The sequence below is a fragment of the Limanda limanda genome, chromosome 2, assembly GCF_963576545.1.
Source record: "Limanda limanda chromosome 2, fLimLim1.1, whole genome shotgun sequence".
Taxonomy (NCBI): domain Eukaryota; kingdom Metazoa; phylum Chordata; class Actinopteri; order Pleuronectiformes; family Pleuronectidae; genus Limanda; species Limanda limanda.
Genome location: NC_083637.1, coordinates 28,603,099 through 28,631,037, shown reverse-complemented (window position 1 = coordinate 28,631,037; position 27,939 = coordinate 28,603,099). Strand labels below are relative to the sequence as shown.

Genomic DNA, 27,939 nt, shown 5'->3' with positions numbered 1-27,939 from the left:
GAAAAACATTCATGGGTCCGAGAAGCTCTGTTCAAGGACGACATTCTTCTCTCCTTATAAAGAAACTTTTTAACCCCAAACTTAGCATAAAACTATTGAAAGTTACTCTTATGAACACTTTCCCATTATTGAATACAGTAACTAAAGGTGTGAACTACCAGATTTACTGTACAAGGTCGTTGCTTGACTGAATTCCCAGTCTATGGTTATATAGAGATTTAACTAAAGTGGGAACACAACCTGGGCAGATCACATGGTTTCCTGTCGTGGACATGCAGTGCTCACACAAATTAAGATAATGCCATAAATACAATTTATGTCTCATGTTAATTACTCTCAGCTCTCCTGCTTCACATGACTTGGTTGTGCTCTGATCTGCATAACAGCACATTGAACCACATCCTGCTCTTGATCTGATTCACTTCAGTTCAGTGACAAAAATCCTAAATCCTCTTCTCATTCTGAGTGTTGGAAAGATTTCACGTCTCCTTCAGGTCCTGTGATTGTATTGCATCAACATATTAATTTTTATGCATTTGAATAACATCTCTCTGTTTATCATAATACTCCTGGCTTTTTATCGTATTTGTGTAGTCTGTTTGAGATGGAGGGATGGGTTTTAGTGAGCAGAAGTATTCTCAGTGGAAGGTTCTGGGATTATTTAGTATATAATTGTCCAAATTTACAGTTACAGAAGAACGACCTAATACAGCAACACTCAAGTGCTTTAAAAACTAAACCATAACCTTCAGTTTGTTTACTGCTGGGTTTCTTCTACACTTATCCATAGTCACAGGAACATGTTGAAAGCACCTCCAGGATTTACACATATTACTTTTAGCAGGTGATTCACAAACCATTTGTGTGTCTGTGTGTGTCTTAAATACCTGCGGTGTTAGCTGGTGAGGGCACTGTGTAGTTCTTCTCTTCCTCTATAAACTGGAGGGCGACTGTACAGAAGTTGCTTTCATACTGGACAACCAGGTGACTCAGTGCTACAACCAGCTCCTGTCGAATGAAAACAACCAAACAAAGTGATCTTTCAGTACTAGTATGATTAGATTTAAAGACAAATCCAAACAATTATATGAAAATGTTTTGACCACATTGCTACAGGACAGTTTTTTCCCAACAGCGTGATGAGATTATTGAGACCACTCTCATGTCTTTATGTTGTGAACATATGTTGTGAGACTTAGCTAAACTGAGTAAGTTATTGTGAAGACAGGGAGAGGCTCTTCTCATGTAATTCTCAAGAAGAAAGATAATGCACTTCCTAAAATGTTTAACTATACCATCACACAACAGCATTGTTATTACATAATACAGAATGTGCTGGTAAACTGAACTGAATTAATAGTCTTTACACACCATAAAATATTCTATGAAATATAACGGTCATTGTGGGCCTGCAGTGTAGTGTCCTCTAGCAAAAGCCTTTCTACTGTTCAGATATTTTGTAACCACAGTTCCTATTTTCATCTGGTATTTCATTTGTTTGTCTCACTAATCAACTGATGAAACGAACTGTGTGTGTGGGTGGCAGTGATCTGACCTTGCGGACCACAGGGCTGCCATCATTGATGAGTTGGGCCAGCATCATGGCCACGTTGTGATCAATGGTGGTTGAGTGATCTGTCCTCTCAGCAGAATTTCCCACAAACGTCCCCAGAGCAAAGACGGCTGCGCATCTCACCTGCAGCGACACACACACACACACACACACACACACACACACACACACACACACACACACACACACACACACACACACACACACACACCCACACACACACACACACACACACACACACACACACACACACACACACACACACACACACACACACACACACACAAACAGAAAGAGAGACATACACAGTGAAGTTTCAGTATACTCTTCTCTCAGTTCAATTAAACTGTTACATACAAAATAAGGCTTTCTGTTACAGCTGGATATTTCCAAGTCATCATAATCATCACTCTTTTAATCTTGTGATGCTACAGCACACAGCTGCTTGCTTTGCTCTGATGAAAATGATAAGCGGTAAAATTTCACATGAACATATTGTTATTTTCTTCCTAAAACATGAGATAAACTATGATAAAGGGACTTTATTTGAGAGCTAATTAGAAGAGACGAATGCAACACTGAAAGCATCTTAATCTGCCGACCTCACTCAGGATTTCTCAGATTCATCGTTATGCACCAAAACAAATCAGAGTCAGAATATAGTTAACAGCTATCTGATCTAATACAGTTCAATAGAACTATTCACTTTGATTGTTCTTTTCTTATCAAAAGTGCAATTTGACACTGTGTACCACACATAGATAGAAATGTATTGACAGTTCCAACAAAAGATGGACATTTAGGCTTTTTCTGAGAGTTGAACATTATACATTTTACAAAGGTTATATTTGCGGCGTGTTGAATTGGTTTGTGTTTGACTGTACAGATAGTTATGGTATTATATCCAGCTCCTGCACATGTTTTACTAACACTGAGCCAACATCAACTTTTATAGAAAAGAAAACGAAAGCAGAAAAGATATAACCAGGAAGATGCCTTATTGTGAATAAAAGCTCCGGACCAAGAGGGCAGCATAAGCGCAGGCTTACAACAATAAATCTATTACATAGATTGTGTCACATTCTGCACAGAGAAACATCAGCAATATTCAATTTAAATGCACATTCAGCTTTATGAGTTTTTAAAATACAATCAACAAAAGCATTCGGTATGTGTGTGTTTGGAAGTTGGTATCTTGGTTCTGTCCCCTCAGACTTAAACTTAATTAAACACTCTGTTTAGTCTCTGATCTCTGCTCCTCTTTCACTCTGTCCCTCAACTACATGTCACTTTCTCAGTCATCTTCACAATGCTCTGGGGAGAACACACACACACACACACACACACACACACACACACACACACACACACACACACACACACACACACACACACACACACACACACACACACACACACACACACACACACACACACACACACACACACACACACACACACACACACACACACACACACACACACAAATAACTCTTACTCATACACTGAATGGAAACTAAATGCACAGCCCGGAAATGCAGCTGAAAATAATTGTGTGTCTTTGTGTGTGTGTGCAGTCCTCTGTTTCCAACCTATGGCCGTAGCAGCTGACTGTCCAAGGGAAAGAGGACGTTTCTGGTAGAGACAGATGTTCCTTGTGTGTGCAAGTGCGTGTGAATGAATATAAATTATGTGAAGTTGTGTGAGCGGGGCCACAAAGTGTCTGGGTGAATTCCAGGGCAAACTCTTTGTCACTGTCCCTCTGGTCTTCACACAACCCAGTCAGATGTAGACCATCCTGTTTTTACACAGTGAGCACAAACTCTGCCCTGCAGCTCTGCTCTCTCTGTGACGACATGTAATCTACTTTTCTCTAAATTCATCACAAAGAAAAATCTTGACATATAACCTCAAGCCAAATTTAGTACAAATGGTGCTGGACAAGATTACTTCCTACATATAACCAAAATGTGATTCAAGTATTTGAAAAATAATGTGATACCTCCTCTTAAATTGCTGTGTTCTAAGGCAAGATTTGGAGAGTGACTAAAAACATCCCAGTTAAATTCTATATGTATCAAGAACTCAGGAGGAAACCTTCTCACCTCAGGGATGGGATCTGACAACAGGGTGTAGAGCTTCTCGTGGGCGCTGTCTCGGACACCACACCAGCGCGCCGGGTCGAAGTTCTGCCATATGCGACCAAGGCAAATGGCCACCCACTGACGGAGCAAGGGATGGGGGTCTGACAGCTGCTCCAGGCAGTTGGCTATCAGATTGCCCTGCAGACAGGCCTCCTGGTATGGGAAAAGGAGGGCAAGAGAAGGAGGATGTGGAGCAAATGGAGAATAGTGAATGTGAGAGAGATTCAGTTGCTCTGATGCCCCATCTATTATCTGTAAAGCTTGTCCTTTAAGGGTTGCGGGGGGGACCTGGAATCAATCTCACCTGACATTGGGCACGAGGCAGGGAACGTTCTGGAAAGGTTGCTAGTGTATCACAGGGCCAAGACATATAGTTAAACAACTATTCACCCTCACATTCTCACCTATGGCCAATTGAGTGGCTCCAATTGACCCAACCTCAATCTGCATGTTTTTGGATAGTGGGAGGAAGCCGGAGTACCCAGAGATAATGCATGTAGACGCAGAAAAAACCATACTAACTGCTCACAGTAAGATCCATACTGGGAACCTTCTTTCTGTGAGGCGACTCTAACACCGTGCCACCATAGTTCAGATGTGCCCTTTGTAGTTTGGGGGTTTACAAATTAGTTAATCCCTTTTATTTATAAGGTAGGAACAGGAAAAGCATATTTTGGGTATTATCCTTTGAGTTATTATAGACACTGGACTCAAGAGTGTAGATCTGGACAAATCATGGTAATCAAAAATTACCTTGCAGATTTTAATAATTAATAACAATATCTGAGCCATATATCATTCGCACATTGCTTAGCCGTACAGAGGCTTCAGGCTGGGAGCAGACTTGTAACTTATTAGCCAGTTAATCAACACTAGCCTGTAACCTCACACTATGTGATGTACAAAAGGATTAGGAGGCTCTGCAGCAGACGGACTTATTCCCCTGAACCCAACAGCCTTCTTCAAAGCCTTTTTGTGAACAAAAGGTAATTGGTCCATTGAAGAGAAAGCTGGTGTGATTCATTCAAGACATTTTAAAACTTAGTGAGCACTCCCCTTCACTGTCTTCAACAGGCTTTTTTCTTTCTTTTTTCGTGAGGTGACGCAATTACGGGGCTTGAGTTGACAGTAATGGATGGCTCGGTTGGAAATACATGTTCTACTGCGTCAACATAATGTACAGTTCCTGAACACGTTATGATTCATTTTTTTCCCATACAAAGCTTATTATGGTTTATGTTAAAACCCTCTAAAAGGGTTATAATAAAACTACATTTTTATTACTGAGGTGGACTGTGAGAACAAGCTGGAGGACTCAGAGGAAAATCCATGCATACACGGGGAGAACACGCTAACTTCATACAGAAAGACCGCGACTGAATTGGGATTCAAACTAGGCACAGTTAAATTCATACTTTGGACAGTGTCAGTCAAAACTGAACATTATTACTATTAGTACAGTAAAGAGCTTTGACTGATCATCAAGACTGGAAAGCTAGTCAGCTATTTAAATACAGACCATTAACAACACTAGTCATGCTGAGCTTTCTTTTTCATAAAGAGCATTCACTATTTTCAGTCGCTATTTGTTACCAATCAGTACTCGGCAGATGTTTTATTGAACTTTATATTAATGAAATAAAATATAAAGCTTGGCCAATTGCCACATATGTTTCACAAGCGGTGGGATTCAGGGTACCTGCAGTGTTGTGTTTAATTAAGTCCAGTCTGTTACAGTTTGGTGTTTTTTCAATCTGCTTTACTAATATCAATATATGTGCTACACACCCAGCAGCTGTTTCACATTAAAAGTAAACCAGGAAAGAAAAGGGTGTATTCTCGAGCTGAAAATAATATGCAAGACATTTCGAAGTTTTTCTTTGTATTTGTTCCAAAATTTGATAAACTGCAGCAAATGGAAAGCAGTGTTTTTGTTAGAAACTCGGAGCAGCAGAGTGGTGAATGTAACACCAGGCTGTTGTTCAACTGATGTGGTTTTTGCTTACACTGAGGTAAATAAGGATGTTCATGGTTAAGTGCTTTAAAGCTTAGCACCCGGATGAAACTCGAAAAGTTACCTGTGAACTTAGAAGGCTTTAAAGTAACACCTTGTATGCGGCTGAAGGCAGTTAATGTGCTGAGAATCCTCTTTTGTCTCCTGCAGATTGAGGCGTCCGTCAACAAATCTTTTAACAGCAATGACACACTCCCCCCGCATCTCTTCAACCCCTTTCAATTTTCTTTATGTGCCTCAGATCTCACAGACGTCGTTCCCAGATTTTTCTGATCCCAGCTCCCTGCTGAACCCGGAGAGATGGCATATTAAGATGCCAGTGCTCTGTGACATGTTTGCAACAGCGATACCGCAGTAATGAGCAGTGTTGTTGAAAGTCAGAGGGATAAATAATGGAGATGTGGAACCAGCAGAGTCTCTTTCTGTATTGTTGGGTGTCATCTATTATTTACAGGCCTGTGAGAGAGGTAGAAGCATTAAGTACACAGTGGTATGGAAGAACAATGGCTGTGTCTGAGCTTGAGAGCACATATAGCTTTTCTGATTTGTTAAAATAATATAATGTCAAGCGAGAGAAGAACTGTAAAGCAGGTAAGACAGAAATGAATGAGTTAAATAACCCTCACAACTAGATATAACTGCAGAGAGGAAGGGACTGGATGTGAAAATGAGTGATGGTGGAATATTTATTTGTGAAATAGCGTGTCAAGAATACTATGTATGTGAGTTTTATGTGTTTGTGTTTGTTTACTTCCTGCAATGACGGGCTACATGCCCCCAACATCAAACCCTTGGACGTTTGATCAGTGTCAGAAACAAAAGGCTTCTGGGATTGAACACCGGAGGCCAGGAGCAGACTGAAGTCACACTTGTGGTGATAAAGCGTCACCATGAGGGTGGCTAGGAGGGAGACGGAGATTATAGAGGGAACTGTCGGTGACAAAAATGTCACATAACCAATATCTCCCGGAAATACACAATGGGCGATAGAGCCATCTCTCAAAGTGACGTCTGGCCCCCGAAAGAACCCGCCACAATCTGGTGGGAGAAGTAAATGAGTAATTTGGAACATTTTCCCTTTGGGCTTTTAGGTAGCAGACAGGCAGCAGACAACAACTCACACACACCGACTCTTACCTGTCCTGTGTTGTAGCTGTTGACGATAACAGCCAGTATGAAGACAGCCATTGTTCGATGCTCAGCCTGAAACAGAGAGAGGGTCTCTAAGATCTCAGTACATGTCCGACTTTCCCCCTGCTGCTATCTGAGATCTGTTCAACTTTCAAGTCATTCAAGATAAACTGCAGAACACATGCAGTGGGTCACTGTTCTCCTAAACTCGTTGACGTGATCAAGCAATACTCACTGGCATGTAACTGTCGGCCAAAACGGACAGGAAGTACTTGTGTCCGTTGTCTTTTACCAGGTCTGCTTGACATGACTGAAGAATCACAGAGAGAGGAAAGAGGGAAAAAGAGAGAAATAGACAGAGGGAGAGAGGGGGCTTCAGTTCACTTTACACTCCTCCTGGATTCAGAGCACTTCTGTCATAAAAGAGTATTTTTCTTTGGTGGCCTGTCTAAACTGTATGAGGGAGTGTTTTTACAGCAACATATCATATAAAAATAAAGCCCTTAAGAATAGAGGTGTGTACTGAAGATGACACCGACCAATGTCCCTTATTCTAAAAAGTGAAAGGACTTGACATGAAATCATCAAACTCAGGCAGATTACCTTGAGGCACTTTCTATGCAGAGCTTTGGGTTTTATTCCAATTTCTAACGGGAAGTTAAGCTAAATGCTCTCAATCAAAGTCACTGCCCGACTCAAACATTTATAATAAGTATGTGGAAGAGTGCAATTTTGTTATTAAAAGTACACAGAATCATTTGAAATCTCCCTCAAAAATAAAGATTTATCAGATCAAAATATAAACATGTGCACAGATCAAACCAAAGCAGCTTTACCAGTTTGGGATTTGCAATACAATCAAACCTGCTCCTACAATCAAAATACAATTGTACTTTCATGTATGTTTGTGTAAGGCAGAATTCACATCATGACATTTAATGTCCAATATATAGGATACAGGGATCTATCAGCCAATACTGAATATGATAATCATAATTTAGTTTTCATTAATGAAAAGAGTCATGTATTATTTATCATCAGAATTATTGTTATTAATAATACTATTAGCTTGTGCTGGTATCATTAATAACATTGTTACACCTAAAAAATATCATTCAATCCTTATTTCACCAGTCTGACTGTTTCTGTAAGAGTTGGTTTGTGTCAGTCGCCAATGCTTGTTCTGTGAGGGATCAGTTGTTTTCCTTATAATGCAAAGTGTTTTGAGATAATCCATGTTGTGATTAAAAGTTTCATTGACTTAGATACAAATTACATACACAAATGGACCCTTTCCCACAGGTTTTCTACAGTAGCCCAGAATGGACGGAAAAAAAACTGTCTCTAGAGAGGGCCTTTTGCAATACTATGTTATTTTAAAGGCCACCGTGGATTCGCCTGAATGTTGGGAAGGTGAGGGGTAATGTCAGTGTTCTAATGATTGCATGTTTAATCTCACAGCCAGGGGTCACTGAGTCTTACACACTGGTCCCTTTAACCTGTGACGTTAAAACCTCAAACAAAGTCAAAGACAATAAAGGTTTAGAAGAGATGAAGAGTTTAATGTGTTAGAGTGTTTTACACAACTTACACTGTCCACAGCCAGGATTTTAGCCCAGATGAAAACCAGCAGTGGCCGCAACTCTCTGGCTGAGCTCTGAAGCAGCTTTAACACGTAGGGGAAGATCCCTACAGACAGGGCCTGGAAACACACACACAGAGTATCAGCTTTGCTATTATTTGTTTGTCTGTTAGAGCAGTACAACAGAACATTCATTATTCCACTATTGTGTGTTGGGTTTTGGGTCAAAGTCAAATCAAATAAGCTGTACAATACAAAAGGTTTTACAAAAAAGTGTTACTGTATATTCTCCAAGAAATAAATATGAAATTTAACTGTAACTTATTCTTGTAGCTTCATTAGGTTCAACAAAATGCTACATGTATAAATCGCACTTAACTGCCTGTTTACAAAGAAATGTATCATCTTAAATGATTTTTTAAAATTCAATTATGGGTATCATGCTTCTTTTTGAGCTTTAAGGAATATTAACTGAAATAATCCTATCTGAGATGTCAATGAGAAAACTGACGCCTCTCTCATGTCTGTGTGCTGGAGTATGGAGCTGGAACAAAGGCATGATTAGTTTAAGTGAGCTTAGCACAAGTATCAGATTTCAGAGAGAGACTCTTAACTGGCTCTCCTAAGAAAAATCCCTGCAGGAGGTCACTAATTAACACACTGTTTTTTTAAACTTGCAATGTGTTGATTGGCATTTTCAAGGTGTTGGCAGGTGTATTTCTGCACTTTGGAAAGAGTCAAAAAAGCGGTTTACTCAGTGCACCACTATACATGTGGCCTGAGGCAAAGTATTGGTTTCCTTTGCCTGTGTGTGTCCATACAAAATAACTCAAAAACAGATTTTCATCACAAATGATTAACTTTTTCAGCTGATTAGTCAAAGGTTGAGGTCATCAAAAAACAAGATGCCATAAACATATTTTCAAGATATTTCTACAAATAACAGTGAATATTGAGCTTCTATTATCTATCTATTATCTATCATAAATTTAGTTCCTATCATATTATGATATATATATATATGTATATTATAAAGTCAGAAATTACATCATGCCTTTGACTAAAATATTTGTTTTAAGGTAGTTGTCCTCTATTTGGTAGGAATTGCTTCATCATAACATCACTAGATTAATTTAGATTAATCAATCCCTCATTATCATATGGTACATTTGGTGTCATAGTGACATCCTTATGAAGTATAAAATCATATTCTAAAATTATAATATAAACTGGAATGGCTCAGCAGAGTGTATACCTCCACCAAGGCCCAACAGTCCCACATTTAAATTCCCTTATATTTTATTTGGACATATTAAGGTCATTAAACATATCCGATTCTCAGTCTGTTTAAGTCTGACACTGTTATTGTCTATTTAGTGTACCAGTGTCTGTACTTGCTTGAAAACTCAATAAAAAAAAATAAAAAAAAACATGGCTTATTGTTTTTAATACTCACTGAGAATTTAAAAAAAATATGACAAATTCTCTATTTTCACATTCACCCGATAGCTGGTCATGCATACAGTTTGTATAAATAACATCTGAAAGTTCTTCAGCCACATGTGTGATCCATTGGTAAGATGACGTGAGCTCTGTGGATAATCCACAGTAACACGTTTTATACATATATAAGTTGTTGAGTTTTTTTGCTGCTATTTTCATTACCTGAGCGTCATAAAGATTGTCTTTCACCCTTATTGTGTAGAGGTGGAGGCAGACATCACTCTATGAGAGATATGTCAAATCCTCAGCACATTAAAAACCTGTTGTTGTCATGGCTACACTTTCTCTCATACCACTGGAAGAACTGATCTGCTTTTGAGCAGAAACCCATCAATGCCAGACATTTAATGTGGAGCTGAACGCACCAGACTGACAGCCCAGGGTCCCAGGTCCAGAAACCGTCCTAGCAGGTCCAGAGCCCGCAGCCGATGCACCTGACTGAGGAGGACCTGAAAAAGAGCAGAGGTCAGAGGTCAACCGGGCTGCGGATGAATGAATAGGAAGCTTAAGATTAAAGGAAGGAGAGAAGGAGGAAGGACAGCAGGAGACACTGCAGAGAAGGTGAGGAGGTGGAGAGAACAGGTGGCTCTCGCACCACTACTGCTAAGTCACTGGCACCGGGTTGAACTCGTTTACACATACACACACACACGTTTGCATTTGTGTGTTTGTGTGGGTTCCTGGGTGTGTCCTCATGGCAGCAATTTCACTGGGCTTCTTAAGAAGATACAGATTTATGGTGTGCATTTGTATATGTGTATACATATGCAATGCCAAATGGGATCACAATGTATTTGTTTTGGCCAAGGAGAAAGCATATGATGCATGCTAAAAATGTTAGCGTGTACATGTGTGTGTGTGTGTGTGTATGTGTGTCGTTTATGCAGCGTTAAACTGAGTGCAGCAAAAAGCCTGTGTTGGCTGGACACTGTTCCTTCCCCATGAGACTGTCCCACAGTGTGTGAGAACAAGCATATGGAGGAACACAGGTCCACCCACACACACGCACACTCAAATACACACACACAAAGACATCCACCAACACATTATGTATTATTAGCATCCTCCGTGACTTCCACCTGATGAGCGTGACCATACAGACAGAAGGAGGCCGGGGGAAGACCGTCCTGGGGCTACCTCCAGCTCCAAGGAGGAGGGTAGGAGCATAGACCTGTGTGTGACGTGGGTGTGCGCATGAATACAGAAGCCGCAGGAACATGGTTTTGACACAGATGTCCGTGAACTTTTTCCACACAGTAAGCAAATTGTATGTGCATGATTTAAGCACAGTAATGCACATATGCCAATTCATCATAGCAGGGATGGTAATACACTCCCTGAACAATGCTGTGATATTAAAATGCATAGGGACGTGCGTAAATATTTGTCTTTGTTCCTAATTTGCGTAACACCCTGACTCCAATCTCATTTTGTATGATGACTCAGCACTAACTATGATCATGCTGTCTGCGCGTACCTTTGTGTGTGTGTGCGAGTGAGACATATGCCGTCATGACATTATGATGCACAGTCATGCCTTAATGTCTTCCACTGACACCTGAAGAAAAACGTGTGTGAATGTGTATGTGCTGCCGTTACTGTAACATCACAACTTTGGAGATGCTGTTATCCCTTTGCACAATCTGTTAATCCTCTCTGGATCAAATGGCTGTTGTCAAGACAGCGCACCGTGTCTCTGCTTCCTGAGCTCTTTTGTTCTCCCTTTGCTCGTTTCATTAAAGAGCATCATTGATGGATTAGTCTCCACTGCCCTTTTCTTGTCATTCTTTGCATCTCTCAAATTGAGCCTGTTTATATTTTGGCATCAAATTGTGAAATCCTGTAAGAATAATGCATTATTATGCAACTTTGTGCTTAAAAGATCGTCAGACCTATTTATGTGTCCATCTGTTACATCAGAGAGTGCAACGTGCCCTCACGATTACTTTCCCATCATGGTGCAAGGCTGCATAATGTTGTATAATCTTAAGGGCTACTGCTGTTTTACCTCCTTTCTCCCCCCCGTGTCCACATCAAAAGCAAACACACACACACACATGCTCTCACACACTGTCTAGCACTCCCCATTCCGTCCGCCTTTCCCTTGGCTTTTAACAGGCCCTGACAGAACTGCTGTATGGACGGGCTGCGGCTCGTGCCACGCTGAGTCAGCAGGAAATTACCATTCAACACAGACAGCGGCACACCGCTACTACGCTGTGATATAATACAACACCGCAACTGTACATCCCTGCGGGAGGGGATTATGGTGGTGGTAGGAGGAAGGACGGTGGGGAAAGCAGGGGGAGAAACCGTCGACTGCTGTAACTCAACATCTGACAAGCGAGAGAAGGTTCAGGCAAGATTTCGCCCTCATTAAAGCATCCGAAACAAATTTAACACCACTTCAGGGAACACAGGAGACACTGTTCTTGTCACAGCCTTTTGTTGCGGGTTGTAATGAAGAGAATTAGCCTGAAAATGCTGAGCTCAGTCTGCAGCAGGAATTTTGCAGTGCATTTCACACTTTTGTGTTGGCAGATTGAAAGCGGTGACTTGAAGGAAGGAAAAAGCTTTGTATAGAGGAGGAGAGTGAAGGAGCAGTGAGGGGCATTGGTGTTTAAAGTATTGTTGTAGTCACATTACATATTATTATATAATATTGTATAGTATTAAAGTTGGCTTCATCGATCTTACAAAGATATGGTGATTCGGTATTGAAATGAAAGTCTCGGTTACATGAGTGCACCAGAATCTTTTCTTCACACAATTCAAACAGCAGAAATGTTGCATGATATCTGGCACCTGCTGCACCAGAGGTAGAAGAGTGTTCTCAGTTCTCAAACACTCTGCAGCAGAGATGGATTTCAAATAAGTCTCTTTGCAGCTCGAAGTTCATTCGAGTGGTTTAATTAACCACCATCAAGCAAGTGCAAAAGACACTCACCCTCCACTTCTCACAAACCAACACCAATCCCCTCGGACATGTTCTCCTCAAAATCATTTTTGTTATTAATCAAATTAGACTGCATGTTTTCTGCAGTGCAGAATACCACAGCTTAAGACTCCATGTGAACAAACATGTTGTTTTAACTCGTACTGTTGCATACTGTAATCAGTTGACATGACTGAGAGCTGATTAAGGTAATAAATGTTTAATTATGATCACCATTGCTTGTTTTCTTTAATCCATTTTCTCTCGCATGCTTTGGAAACATAAACTCATTAACACACCATGCTGATAAAGCAAACTGAAAGAGATAATTTGAAAAAAAAGGGGGAAGAAGAGAGAAGGTGGTTCAAGGTGAGAGCTTGTGTGTGTGCGTGTGTGTGTGTGCATGTGCGTTTGTGTGTGTGTGTGTACCTGCAGAACAATTGGGAGCTGCTCAGGAGGATTTCTGTTCTCAACACCCATCGTCAACCAGACCTGAAAGGCTGTCAGCTGCTCCGCAAAGAAAGGACTGTGCTGTGGACACAAATCAAACACACTCAATGTTTATCATCATTTTAAAGAAATGAATGTGCTTACTCACACACACATGCACTCACTCACTCATGCACACGCACACACACTGATGAGCCAGTCTGAAGAGACGAGCTTTCATACAAGCACTGACACAACAAGCTCAGAAGTGACACCGCAATGCAGTAACGACATAAATCCTGATCCATCATGATCACCTTCCCTCTCCTTTCTCTCTCTCCACTGCCATGGCAGTTTGCCTGATTGATTAGGTGCTGGCTGCAGAGTTCTTGATCACTGGGTGTTAATAATGCTGTGGGAATTATGACAGCGTAGTGTAGACTGCTGATGGATGTGGAAAGGGGGGAAATATCAGTGCTTCTCGGCTGGATGGCTAAATTAATCTGTGCATAATCAAAGCTTAATAGCTCTATACACACACTCACAGACTTACTGACACATGAAGAAAGAAAGGTGCTGCTTTGAGGTGATATTGGAATCTAGAGCTCTGCTTCAAAAAAACTCCCTATAACCATGTTTGGTTAATTTGACTTCATGAGGACTGAGGTAAATTACAGATTTTTTTTAATTCAAATTAAAGTTTCGAGAAATTATGAAAGTATGCTGTGTAATTAGAAACTTAAATGCTTTGAAACTTTGACTGCTCCTACGATATAATCATATATAATTATAATGATTATTATGATTATTAATGTTGCCAAAAAATCCCATTAGCGAATTAAATAAAACAGTAATATAGCATTGTTTGATGAATCGTTAATTATTAGTTCTTATCAGACAAGGTCAATCTATCTTAGTGGCAGCTCTGATCTACCTGCACACTGCCAGTGGGACAGTGACATGTGACCATGTGATCATGTGACACGCTCACAAGTTAAGACAACAGGAGCAGGACGTCCAAAAAGTCCAGCTTCGTTAATAACTTTGAGATTTGATTAACCCTCAAAAAGTCTGTCTTATAACAAGAATGACTGACATTTACCATTGTATGAACAGAGTCCATTGTTTAAATGGACGCAAGGAAAAGGAAAGCAAATATATTGAACTTCCTATACAAATGACCCAAGTGTGGAAAGTGTGAGGCTTGTGTCTGGATCGTGACCAAAATCAACTCAGAAGGGTTCTTAGAAAGAGTAAGGTTTATGATATTTATCTTATCAATATATTGCTTGTTTTTAATTCATGTTTGATCGACAGTAATTTGATTTTTCCTGATGATTTTATAACTGTTGCTAGCCAGATATATCAAAAAGCTGTTGTAAGGAGGCTGAGGGTGGTAAAGTGTTGGTTAAGGTGATCAACTACTGCCAACGCTCATTAATAACCTAGGCAAAAAAATAAAGTGGATTTTGTAACAGTTGAAGCACATCAGAGAGAAGTTAAAGGCTCCTGAAAGAGGGCGCATGACAGAAAGGAAAGATCTCCATTAGAGTCCTCAGAGGCTCAATTACGGTACCGGTAAGTGTTTTTAGCCTGAGTGCTGGAGAAAGTGGAGGAGGAGCACGGAAGGAAAACTGCTCCCCCGGGGGCTGTAGAGAAGATGCCCACCTCAGAGAGGCCAGGTGAAGGAGAGAAAAGGCCCAGATAAAAGTGCTAACACCAGGAAAAAGCTGCTTCGGTCCCACTTCTCTGTTTTTATACTTTCTGATTAGTTTGTATAACAAAGCACAGGTTGCTGCTGTCCAGAATCTGGTGAATGTGTCTTCTTACACACACCCACATCCACACCCAAAAATGTCTTTCATTGACCCAGAAATCTTAATTCATCATCAGCCTCTTGCTGAGCATCTCCATCACACTCCCCTGGCACAAAGGTAAATAGAACAATAAACATACCATTGGCTAAAGTGCAAGGTCAGTGGTTTCAGCAACTATTATTTGACACTCACACTTGACTTATTGGACATTTTACAATGTTATCCACTGAGAGTGTGTGAGAGTGTGTGTGTGTGTGAGAGAATAATAGAGATGCTGTTGACGTTGGTGGTGGAGAAGCTGCAGTGCAAACAAGATGTGTGTGAGGTTTATGTGTGTCTGGTAGACATTTCCACAATAAGAGCCATCCATCTAAACTTGATGTCCCATAACCAAGTCTTAACCCTCAATAAGCCAATGTAATTTGTGAGGACCAGCAAAAATGTCCTCACAACGTCAACATGTCCTCACAATGATGGTATAACTACAACTATAGACAGACATGCCCACACACACACGCACAGAGACTTAAATGAATCATCTTTGAAGTGTGGCAGAAGATGTTTGGAATGTTTGTCTTTCACACACACACACACACACACACACACACACAAACACACACACATACACTTACTCTGAAGGCGGTGCCCTCCTCGATGATGGTGGGCAGCTGAGAGAGGCAGATATCCACAGCCAGGTCCCACGCTTGCCTGCAGAGAGGTAACACACACATACCCACACTGTATTAGATTTAGGATATACGGCACATTATCATTTTATTGTTGAGACCTGAAGCAAAATAAAAAAATGTGTCTCAGCACTAAATCCTTGGTCACGGCTTGTTCTTTTTTCCCCCTCGTCTCATACTCATTTTCCACAGATCACGTTTTCTCCCTCCCTCTGTTCCCCGGTGCACATACACCTCTTTAAATTCCCAGCCCGAGGTCCTGGAGAGGGCAGCAAGGAGCCTTTAATCCTGTTCTGAACACCAGCTCCTCTCTCATGGTCATCATATCTAATTCATGGGGTTATGTAACTCGCATCAAACCTTATCACAGCTTCTCTATTCTGTCTGTCTGCCTGTCTTTCTGTTTTTCTTCATGCAGCTCATCCAGCTCAGCGAAGGGGGCTTTCACTCTCTATATTAGCACGATCTAGGGGTTGAGTCATGTTCCCAGTCGATGCACTGGGATGTTATGTGATGCTGAATAAGTGACACTGAGTCCACTCTGTCTGAGACTCTCTCGGCTGCTTTAATAGCTTAGCCCATTTGCTCGGAGTAGTATAATAGAGTGCCTCACTAATACAGTGGATACAATGGATCTACTGCTGTCAGTACTGCATGTGCAGCATAAAAACAAACAAAACAGTATGTGGCCAGAAACCATTACATATCAGGAAATGTGCCGGTAAATTACAGCAGGTGGTACAATACTTCTGCTCCTTGTTTTGAAAATGTAACAAAAAAAACTAAGTCAGCATGTCAGCAGTTCAGGCTAAATGGGAGAATTTATAAATTCAGCTGCCAACGTGACAAAAAAAAACATTTTGCCTTCCAGCAGCAGCAAGGCAGACATTACTGCATCATAAGGAACAGGTGTTCTCCACTTAGCAAAGATATAACTCATGCAAGAGGTGGTTTACTACTTCTTGATGCACAGTTACAACAGTGTGCATATTCCAGTTTAATAATGTGGAGAGTATGTGCTGAATGCTCGTTTTTTCGCACCACTTGGCTCCAGACGGAAGTTGATATTTAAGAAGGAAGGTAAGGTTTTGTATGCGACTTATCCTCCATGTTTATTTATATATATCTTATTTGTTTAAGATGTTATCGATCACTGATTGTTTCTTTGTCTTCCAAAACATCTGACAAGGTTCCTCCCGGTGTCTGTGATCTGAGACACTTTTGTTTGCCGTCCTTCTGAGTTTGGCCCCCTTATAATCGTTTTATTAGAACATCCTTGATAGGATGAGTTTTACTGCATCTCTCCGACAACCTCAGTCTCCTATTTGTGATGTAACTATGGATCTAAACACAATTACTAGATTACTTAGATACTGATTATACGTTTTTTAAGTTGCAAATCTGTGATAATAGTGTGTCAAACTCAATTGGAATCTGAGAAATCTGTGTATCTTGTGTGTGTATTTGAAAGTGACTGAGTCATGACGCCTAAACTACAGCTCACACCTCAGGTCTCAAACTGCTCAGGTGAAACTCAGTCCCTCTTCTTCTGATTAATTTCAGCACCAGACATGAGCAAATCCAGTTTAGTGCACAGAACATAATAAAAACATTAAAAGTTTTTCAGGAAAAAGAATGCCCTGGATGACACTGAAACTTTTGAGAGAAGAATCTACACTCTACTAGAAGACAGACAGACATTATGTTGAAATGATCGGCAATAAAACAGATTTGCAAACGTGAGGTCACTGACTTCATGACTCTTTCAGTTCATGCTACTGTTACACTTTGCATACAGCATTGTTTTTAGCAAAAGTTAGGTAGTCTCGATTTACAATGTTCTGGCTGTGACTCATCACATATATATTAATATCATACATACAGTGTAATACAGTATTAGCTTGATTTACTGCTGCTGAGAAAATGATTTCCAGTCAGTGGAAACCTCCTTGCTGTCTCTCCATTACACTCTCTCTTCTCTGAATGTCATATACCAGGAGCTTTCAAGATGATGCAGTGAGGGTGTCTCTAAATGTTCTATGATGGCTTGGTATGCGGCTGCTGCTGAGTACTTTTAAAATGTCTGGGTAAAGTCAGCCTTATGGAGTCATGATTTGACTCAATAAGCTCCTTTCTTTTTAGGATCCTGTATCGTCCTGGGCCTATAGATTCCATTTTTTTTAACATGCCAAACTATTTCATTTAAAAAGATTTTAATTGACATTTGAGGGTGGAGCTGGGTTTTTAAAAAGATCATCTGATCACTTTCTTACGCACTGTGTGTCATAGATCATTTTAAGGCCATTTAACAAGTTTTACAGATACAAAAATAATGAAATTATTATAACAATTACATTACTATAAGGCATTGCATTTTCCTGTTTTCGTTGTTCGTTTTTGTTGTGTATACAAAACTGACTCAGAAAACAACATTATTCAAGCGAGAAAAACCTAAAATGTCATCCTTTTTTCCTTTTTTTTCATAACTTAAAGTGATGAGATTAGAATCTGTACAGAAATGTTGTAAACAAATTCCATCTCCGTTTCTGTTGCTGTAATTCAATAGAGAGGACACATCAGAGAGAGCAGTTAACCCACCATCACAGGGACGAGGCTGCTGCACCATGTGAGATGACGGCATTAATTCGGACAGTGTCTGCCAACAAGTAACTCATTACAAAACCTGTTTGCGTGTGTGTTTTTGTCGTGTGGAGGGGACGGCCAACGGCAGAGAAGCGTGGGGGACCAGTTGGCGCCTGACTAAGCTCTTTTTCCTGTTGCCTGCAGAGAATGGTGCAGCGACGCACACAACACACATAAAGCAGACACACCCACACACACTCCCACACCGAGACTGTCCACGAGGGAGTAATCAGCCACGAGTTTATCTGCTCTTGCTAATTCTACTCCAATAGCCGTTTGTGTTGGGACACCAACATCAATCGACGAGGCTACAAATTGCTTAATTACTCCTTTTCTACACCCCCCACCCACAATCTATGCAGAGCAATACTTTTATACTTCTACTGCTCTTTTATCTCTGGCACCTCCATTTTTTTTATCATCCTCTCAGTCTCCTTTCTTGTGCTCTTAAAGCACCTCCCTGCCATTACTCTGTCCTGCTTAATACGTGGTGTGAAACAAAGTGCAGCTCCCAATTTCTTTAGTGGTAAACAGAGCAATATACCAACAATCTAAAATAAAAGGCCGCACGGATAAAGATAGACAGATGACTGCTCACACAGGGAGGGAAGGAACAGTATTCTTTACAATAAGTGATGCCAGGGTGTTACACAACAAACAGCTCCTTGAGGAGACAGAGTGAGAGGGCGTTGTTTTCCAAAAACACGATCCAGATAATGAGTGGGAGAGGTGGAGGGAGGCTTTTATAGAAGCCCAAGAGGAGAAACAATAGAAAGTGGGAGAAGTGTTGGTGTAATAGAGATAGATACGATCTTACACAGTGTAGAGATGCAGGTTAAGTCAATGGACAACAGAGCACCTATTTCTGTGTCTGACTATGACACTAGTAATGCAACATTTTTTTTGGGGGGGGGGGGGCAAATGCAGTGGAAACACTGCGACAACTTCTGGCTCAAGTTTCAAGCTGTGTGAGTTAAAGGGAAGACATTCTCAAACTTAAATAATTTCCAAGAATTATGTATTTTCGGGTGCCAATGTCTTTAACCTAAATCTGCCATTTCTCCCACAGCCAAAGATGTCTGACATGTGCCACAGAATATTTTCCTATCCCCCAGAGTTTTGTTGATGCTCTCAGTCAAAAGGTGGACATGTTCAGCTGCAGGTTACGTTTGTGTGTGGGCGGTTAAAGTGGAAGCAGTGCCCCTACTCTATATACAAGCTGTCTTGAGTCAGTCTACTCTAGTCAGGTGGACTGAGGCCGTTGCCAGTGAACACACTGCTTATATCTGCTTATTTTTATCAGGCGTCGAGCAAACACATGCAGCAACACTCACAGTCATCAACATACAATACAACCAAGAAACTAAATCATGGAAATTAAACTTAGCGTGAGCGAGGTGTATGCATATGCTGGAGGCCTGAAGCAAACAAAAACACCTACGTGTTTTGGCTCACACTTCCTCAAACAATATTTATTTTGAGAAGTAGTGAAAGTAATAGAACCACTTTATCTAATGTTTTTTTGTAACTTTTTACAATATATGTGAAGAAAACACTTTTACAGAGTAGAGTGTTGCATCAATATGTGCAGTCCATTGTCCTCTTTTGACTTATGGATCAGTGATAGTACATGACAGCACAGCTCCTGCAAACATGAATGTATATCAGACTGCATGAAGCCTTATGATAGTCCCTGCTCTGTTCTCGCACTAGTTCCAACCTTGATCCCGTTCACACCTGGTGAGTGATTCGATCACAAGTGGTCAGTTCAGTGTTCAGGTCGAATGCACCCAAATGCCTCCTGAATGCATCCAGAGATCCCATCACCTCAACCCCATTCAGAGGTGATCTGGGACGCATGTTGGCACATCTGATTTGCTGTGTGAACGTGAATACATCCCAGGCCGCATGAAGTTCCGCCTCCTCAGCTAACGTCCTCTGACCTGCTACAGTTTGACTCTGAATTTAAGCTTCTCTGTATCCATATGTTGATCGGTCTGCGGCCACCGTCACACATCAACACTGACCAAAACATGACAACTGATACATTTCTTATAATCTGCTAAATCTTTCTGTATAGCTGTGCACATTTATTCGTTCAGTCCTACCAGACTCTGATCACACTCTTTCTCTCTTTCTTTCTTGTTACCGTCGACACACACAAACAAAATCAGACACATCTGTAAACATAGACGGGGTAAAACATAACTTTCATGATTATTTGCATTTAGAGCGGGGAAGGGAGATCAGAGAGGATCACCGGAGAGACATTCGGGACATATTCCAAAGCCAGGTGTGAACCAATACACCTATGTATTTAATGATGTCCACTTACTTATGATAGGATTTCTCAGGACAGACAGTAATAATGTTAATAATAACACTTTTTTGCTTTCTTATTGGGCTTTTGTTGATATGATAGACAACGATTTCATGCTTGTGATTTAGCTTAGTTCAACCTAACTACTGGAAGCAGGGATCATTGAAAGAGAAAGGAGTTACACAAGTTGTTTTGTAACTTGTACTCCAGCCAGTGAGCTGTCAACACATCTAAGGCTCACCTGGGTTTTGTTGTGAGTCAGGAAAGAGTGTTTATGTGAAGACAGCGACCAAACAGTGAGGACAGGACAGCTGATATGCTGCATGCTGTCACTAACCTCAGTGGTTGTTGTAATCAACTCAGGTCTTTATTGTTTTTTTTCTTCCCATGATAAATCAATAGAATAGGTTTCCAGTTGTTCTGCTGAGCTAGGTTAAACAAGCATCTATACTCAACGCACAATTTTCATATACAATCTGCTTACTAGCTGTATATACAAGGCATATTCCCACAAACGGGAGGAATATTCCTTAAAACACTGCAGACCCTCTAGCAGAATAGTTGGCAGTGCTGTGCTGGATATATCTCACTGTGGTAAAACACAGTCTGTTTTCCCAATGACCTGCTGTCACACTAAAAAGACCAAAACCAAAAGGCAATGGTGACAAAAAAGTGCAGTTCGACCAGCTGTTTTCAAATATTTCCAAAGGAGATTTCATTTAATAAATGATCTCATAACCTTTAGAAGTTTTACCATTTTTGCATAAGATAGCAGGCCGATTGCATCTTATATAGCTTTTAAAAGGTAACCACTTGAGATCATTAAATATACATGTGGGACCATGAAGTCTAAAACACTGTGTGCCTCTTGCCTCCTGCTTGACTGAGCCCAAACCATCTGTGTACTGTATATTTGTGTAAGAAAGCCCTCTCTGTTCTGTATGCGTGCGCCTTACCACATGGCGTGCATGTATGTAGGGGGCAGGCGCGGACTGCTGACCGGCGTGCAGTTGTATGACCTCATTATCCTCTCTGCTAACAGGAAGTTTCGGAACAAGCTGGCCACCAACAGGTCCTGACGAAACAACTTCTGGAACAAATCTGAGGGCAGAGAGAGGGAGAACAGAGATTATCCATCACGGCAGAGACAGAAGAGGGTCAGCGAGTGAATAAATTAACAGAGAGATGGGATCACGTGAGGGAAATGGGGCACTGAATGAGTAAATGCAGATCTAACTGGGCAAAAGAAAGAAGCTTAATTAGAGCAAAGCGGCAACTTTGGAAAAACCCAGGGAAGTTAGTGTGTATGTGTGTGCAGAAGACCGGTGTGTACAGAATCCAGCAATGTGTCGTGGTCACATTTTCATCAGCTCATTAATGTATTTACTAATTCACTTTAATGGGGTAGAGCCAATCCCATGGTAATCTCCCTGGTTTATGTCTGTGATTCCCCGTGTTTGTGTGAGGGGGCATACGCATCTGTGGAGTACTGAGACAGAGAGACACAAATCCAGTGCCTGCTGTGAGAGAATGTGAACTGTTTGAATGTTGAATTGTTTAAGTTAGTGTGTGGGTGCATAAGGCCACAGAGACTGTGTGTGTGTGTGTGTCTGTGTATGTGTGCGTGCGCGTGTGTAATTGGTATGCAGTGGCTTCATTACAGGGATTCTCGCTGATGTGGGCTGCTTCATTAGCAGCAGAGCCCCGGGGGTTAAAAGTCTTTGGCAGCCATCAGCATTGTCACATTGCTGTTTTAGCTTGGATACAGTTTGTCTCAGGAGAGTCTGTGTGTGCTTGTCAGTGTTTGCCAGTGTGTGTGTGTATTGTATACGGAGACAGGTAAGCAATGCGAGGAGGTGTGTGCTCTGCAGGCAAAAGATAAATACATGCCAAAAGAAAAGAGCATGTGTATTTTCATCTGGGCAGGGTGACTCTGTGGGTGGCTGTTAATGGCAGTATATGCAAAAGTTTATGTATGCGTTGTCAACGTACAGAGGGAAGTGTGTTTGTGTGTGTTCTTAACTTTTATGGCCCCTAAATTCTGGTTAAAATGATAAAACCCCAATTACAGTGCGACACACTCTAAACACTATTCATCTCAATTTGAGGAGCCAGGCTGTGCCGACTGCACTCTGGTTATTTTATCAACCAATGGGGATGTTCTCAAACTTTTCCTTTTGCTGATGCGTCATTACTGTACTGTTTTTATTAGGTGTTTTTATTAATCTGTGCTCCCGATGAGTAAATTCACTTTTCATCATTGTCGAAACATGTTGTTCACAATAACGTCAGTGGGCCTCAGATCTCCCAGCAAGTTTGTCCTTCACCTTTAACACCAGTGTGTTTGTTTGCTTTCCTGCTTTAGGTTTTCATTTTTTTTATTTGTGTTTGCCATTGTTTCTAATGGTTAATGTAGTTAGTTATTATGACACTGTACTCATATTTAAATATGTTCAAGTTTTTAAGTAACACATTATTTTTTAAAACCAGTATTTCAGTGTTTCTCTTGTTGTTACAAGAATAAACAATGTGTTAGGTGAACTTAATGCTGGTTCTTCGACAACAATTGTGGCTGGGGTTGCTGAGGTTAATGGTGCGTTTACACCAAACACAAACCAAATTCCCCATCATGTTGTGCGGCAGGACCAATTGTGTTTTATCACATGAGCAATGTTGGTAAACATATTCTCTGAATATTTGCCTATTAGAAAAAAGGTTACGAGGCTGAAGTAACTTCAGCTACTGCGATGTACATGTTGTGGAAATGCCAGAGAAGTCAGTGCTGTTGAGTGTGGCTCCACAAGACCATCTGGAGTCGTGTTCAGCTTGGGAAATTTCGCCGTCTTCTAGAGGAGCTGGATGACCGACAATACCAGCGCCACCTGAGGATGATTAGCAACCAGTTTGACCACCTGCTAGCTCAGGACAGGGCCAGGACCTGAGTCCGGTGAGTTTCATTCTCATCACTGATTGGATTTCCTGATATTGTGTCCCACGAATTAGTAAGTTAAAATATTTAAAACTCTCATGAATTACACCTCATTCACGTCACTTTGCATTGTCTTTGAATGTTATCTAACTTTTTAAAAGGAGATATACACATTGTGTGAATACGGCCCAAGTTGTATTAAATTTTAATTTTTGTTGGGGAAAAAAATCTTGTTATGGGATTATCGAAGCGTGCATCTGTGTGTGTACAGCCTTACCTCTAGGCAGAACATTCCAGGCGATTGTGTCGGTGATGGCTGTGAAGATCCAGTTAAGCTCTCCAAGGGGAGTGCGTCTGTCGTTGAGCCTGCCAGGGATCCTGCACGACACACACACAAACACACACAACATTACACAGATGGCACTTTGTCAGCCACGCTCACTGTATTGCACATAGGTGACTCAGAGCACAAAGTGGCAACTGCTAAGTAACATTATCGCAACACGTGAAGAAATTTACAGTCACTTACTCAGAGAGACTAACAGCTTCTGCAGGTCTGAATATTCATGAATATACTTGTGTGCACAAAGATACTGGAGGCCAAGATGAATATCCGGCACCAGCAGAGAACAAGAGTAAGATTATGGATTTTATGTCATACAGATTCATTTCAGGTTACACAAGCTTAACAATTCCAACTGGGCTGCTTCAGAAGGAGACCTGGTGCCAGATGATCCCACAAACAGTAATATGAACAAGCAATAATATTATATGTAATATTAATAATATTACATATTTGTGATTTCATGTGTTTCATGTCGTCCCTTGAACGTACCAACACCATATTGTTTTGCAAAGATTAATTTTTATATAATTGACAAAGATTGATATAATTTGTGTATCTACAGAGTGCACTGGAGGGATTTGAGATGTGTAAACCATACATCCGTTTTTCACAGAAGCTCCTCCGGCTTTTAAAAACCAGATCATTCTGTGAAGGGAGAGTGGGAGCGCCATGGAAATGAGAGTAGGGAAATCTTTTTCAGACAAGAACCCAAGTCGATGTGACAGTAATCACTGTAGCAAAACGGAGAAAATCACCTTTACTACACCGAGCTGTCTGCCTTTTAATGAACACTATGCAAAGCAGTGAGTGAAGTGGAGGGGGTTGAGGGCAAACCCTAGCTGCCTCACAGATATTACAGTTAATGTGAGCGGGTCGTTTGTGTCCGAGTACAGAAAATGGGAGGAATATGTTTTAAATAAAAAAATAAGTAGGAAAAAGTGACAACAAATTAAATAAAGATCAACACTACAACCCATTCGGTCCTCAGCAAAAAACAAACAAAACACACACGTCAATCTGATGATCAAAATTCAGTAAGACTGGGAAAAAATATATATTTCTCCATTTAAATTTGAATAATAGTAACTTATTGTTTGGCGTCTGTAGTTTGTGATGATAAAATCCATCGTATTAATATTTACAGTGATAATCGTATAAATTATAAGATTGTTGGTTTGGAAGTCCTTTGTAAAGCGTCTTTCTATTTTCATGAAGCACATTGTCAAACTTGTTTGAAAAGTGCTTGTGTAAACATCTATCTTTGATCAGGTCATGTGGCTGGTAGATGAGAAACTAGTTGTTTGGTGTGCTGGACACACTGTGACCCTCACTCAAACAGCAGAACAACAGAAAGACGATAAAAATCAAATCTGTGTCGCAACACGTTTCATGTTTGTTCATGTTGTCGGCACAAGAAGCACAAAGCTCATGGGCCAGACATATCCATTTCGCTAATCGCTTTTAAGGCTGTGTTTCGACTGATGTTCTCTTTGTTAAAATTTGCGCTGCTTTTGCAAGGCTTTTTAGATACATGCAGAGGGATTGCCCTGTCACATGACTGGTCATTTGCATTAGCCACTCACAAGTACATAAGTCTAAAGTGCCTATATACAGGATTCATAATGTACTATGTGGTTAACACAATAATTCCTGTGATAATGAAGTGTGTACTGCAACAAAACTGTAAGTGCCCTGTGTCTTTTAGGGTTGTCTCATGTCTGAAATATCCCATGTCTCAAGTGCCTCGGTCTTGTTGGGTCACTGTCAAGTTCCAACCTTACAACAACAGATGATATAACTTAATTCAATATGAAAAACATTTTTGTGCCAAACATTCTCATTATACATTGTAAAATAATAATGATATGCATGGCAACAGCAGATCTGGCACTTAACAGGTGTAGCTCATTTTTCACAAGCTGCTTTTCTCCAATACTGAAGGTCCTGGTTCAAAGCTATTAAGTTGACAATATGAAATAATTTCTATAATTATATGATATTATAAGATGTGTAACTTAGAGAATGTTGAAATATCTGTCTGCTTTGAATTTTTAATAGCAGACTACAGATGTAAATTTGATAGATGGCTGTACTAACAAACCTTAATGACTGGTGTCAAACCAAACTTTACACTGCGAAAAATGTACAAATCAAACTGCCACAGAAACTATCTATATGAGCTCAGTTTTGTATTTCTCTGGACATTTTTCCCAGATTGACATGGGGTCCTTGTGACCTTTGACCACAGAAATCAAATCCATTTGTTCAAGTGCGAAAAGGTCGACATCTTAAGAGATCATCTAAAGGTGGACTTGAGACTTGAGTATGTTCAGGAGACTAAAGACATGTTTTGTGAGGCCATCGTGACCTTTGACCAGTTAATGTGATTCTAAGTAAACTTATGTCACAAATTTGAGGAAATTCCCTCAAGGTGTTTCTGACATGTTAAGTCTAAAAGATCAAGATTTGCAAGGTCATCGTGACCTTTACTTTTAACAGCCAAAAGTCCACCTTTTGAATGTTTTTACCAATTTTGAAGAAATTCCCTCTAGGTGTTCTTGAGATATTGTGTTTATAAGAATAAGATGGACAGCAGGAAACATAAAGCCTCCAGCCACCTGCTGTCGAGGCATAAAAAGCTACAGTGCAGCGCTGAATGTGAGCTGTGTTATGATGCGTGTGTGAGACACACTAAACAGACATGCGCATATGTCAGTAAATGAAACCACATCCACTGTTACCCGATCCAGTTTGATCAATTCTGTCATGTTTGATGCCATGAATACTGATGGAGCAGAAATGCTGGTATGATGATTAAAACCCTGTTCTCAGATGCATCAACAACCAATCTGAGTATGTGTACATATAAGATCATAGACGTGAGCAGCGTCCTGAAGTCCTTGTAAAAGTTTGAGCAAAGAGATAAATCTCTACTGTTTTGGGGGTTGATGCTGTGTAGCAGCCTCTTCTCTCTGAAGTCTATGTGTAGGACATGCAGCATTTACATACAAGATGTATGTTAAGTCATAACTTGTGTCTTCTGTAGTAAAATGCTAAGGAGCGATCACAGTTATAGGATTCCTTCAGGACCCCCCGCTGAGTGGAGCACAGTGTCGGACTGCGTCAGACACCGGGGAGCCGGGTCGGCCTTACGAGCAGCAGAGACTCACAAAGACACAGAGGGAGACTGTGAATGGGGATCAACCTGTGACCACATGAGTCTGCTCCAAGTGAGATGAAAGGAAAGAGACACTATGTGCAATAGAGTGTGAGGGTTAACGGCCAGAGATCATTGAGCTTGTAAGCAGGTAAAATCCACACGCAGGCGACGTCGTGACTCTCTTATGTGAAAGGCTATTGTGATTGATCCAGGCAGAATGCGTGTTGGATGTATGTGGGAAGCAGAGACAGAAGGGTGCACAGATGGAGCGGAGAAAGAGGAATGATTAAATTAATCAACTAAATCAACAGCACACAACTACTCAAGACCGACATTATGTTCAATCCCTCTTACAACAAATGGCTGTAATCTTGCATGGGCAATGAGCGCTCCACACATGGCTTCCAAACATGTGTGACCTTTTGAGGGGTGAATATGAGCCTGATGATTGGTCAGTGAGTGTAATGCTCGTGTTCATGCACACGTGTTTGATCAGGACACAGCAAAATGATGACAAAGGCAGAAAGCTGCTTTGAGCGTGTGTGAGACTGTTGGCTCAGTATTGAGCTACACTGAATCACTCTCTGTTGAAGAGCAACCCAGTGTGATCGTGGTGTTGTTGTTGCTAGGATACCAGCTGATGATTTTCTGTGCTACTTGTGCTATGGTAGCGACAGTAACATTAGAATGAAATGTGCCTATATTGCATTGACTAGCATTTATACAG

At 40.8% G+C, this 27,939-nt stretch overlaps 1 protein-coding gene across 4 annotated transcripts in view; it reads right to left on the bottom strand.

The window, feature by feature from the left end:
- rptor (regulatory associated protein of MTOR, complex 1) overlaps positions 1-27,939 on the bottom strand; it is a 152,091-nt gene that overhangs the window by 39,842 nt on the left and 84,310 nt on the right. For all 4 annotated transcript variants that reach the window (XM_061088248.1, XM_061088264.1, XM_061088256.1 and 1 more), the window contains exons 9-19: positions 23,984-24,084; positions 21,734-21,878; positions 15,761-15,836; positions 13,312-13,413; positions 10,313-10,396; positions 8,454-8,564; positions 7,098-7,172; positions 6,869-6,934; positions 3,679-3,870; positions 1,556-1,696; positions 888-1,008 (exon numbers count right to left, since the gene is read on the bottom strand). In XM_061088248.1, coding sequence (XP_060944231.1) covers positions 888-1,008; positions 1,556-1,696; positions 3,679-3,870; positions 6,869-6,934; positions 7,098-7,172; positions 8,454-8,564; positions 10,313-10,396; positions 13,312-13,413; positions 15,761-15,836; positions 21,734-21,878; positions 23,984-24,084 — 1,214 coding nt within the window. The remainder of the gene's footprint in view (positions 1-887; positions 1,009-1,555; positions 1,697-3,678; positions 3,871-6,868; positions 6,935-7,097; positions 7,173-8,453; positions 8,565-10,312; positions 10,397-13,311; positions 13,414-15,760; positions 15,837-21,733; positions 21,879-23,983; positions 24,085-27,939) is intronic.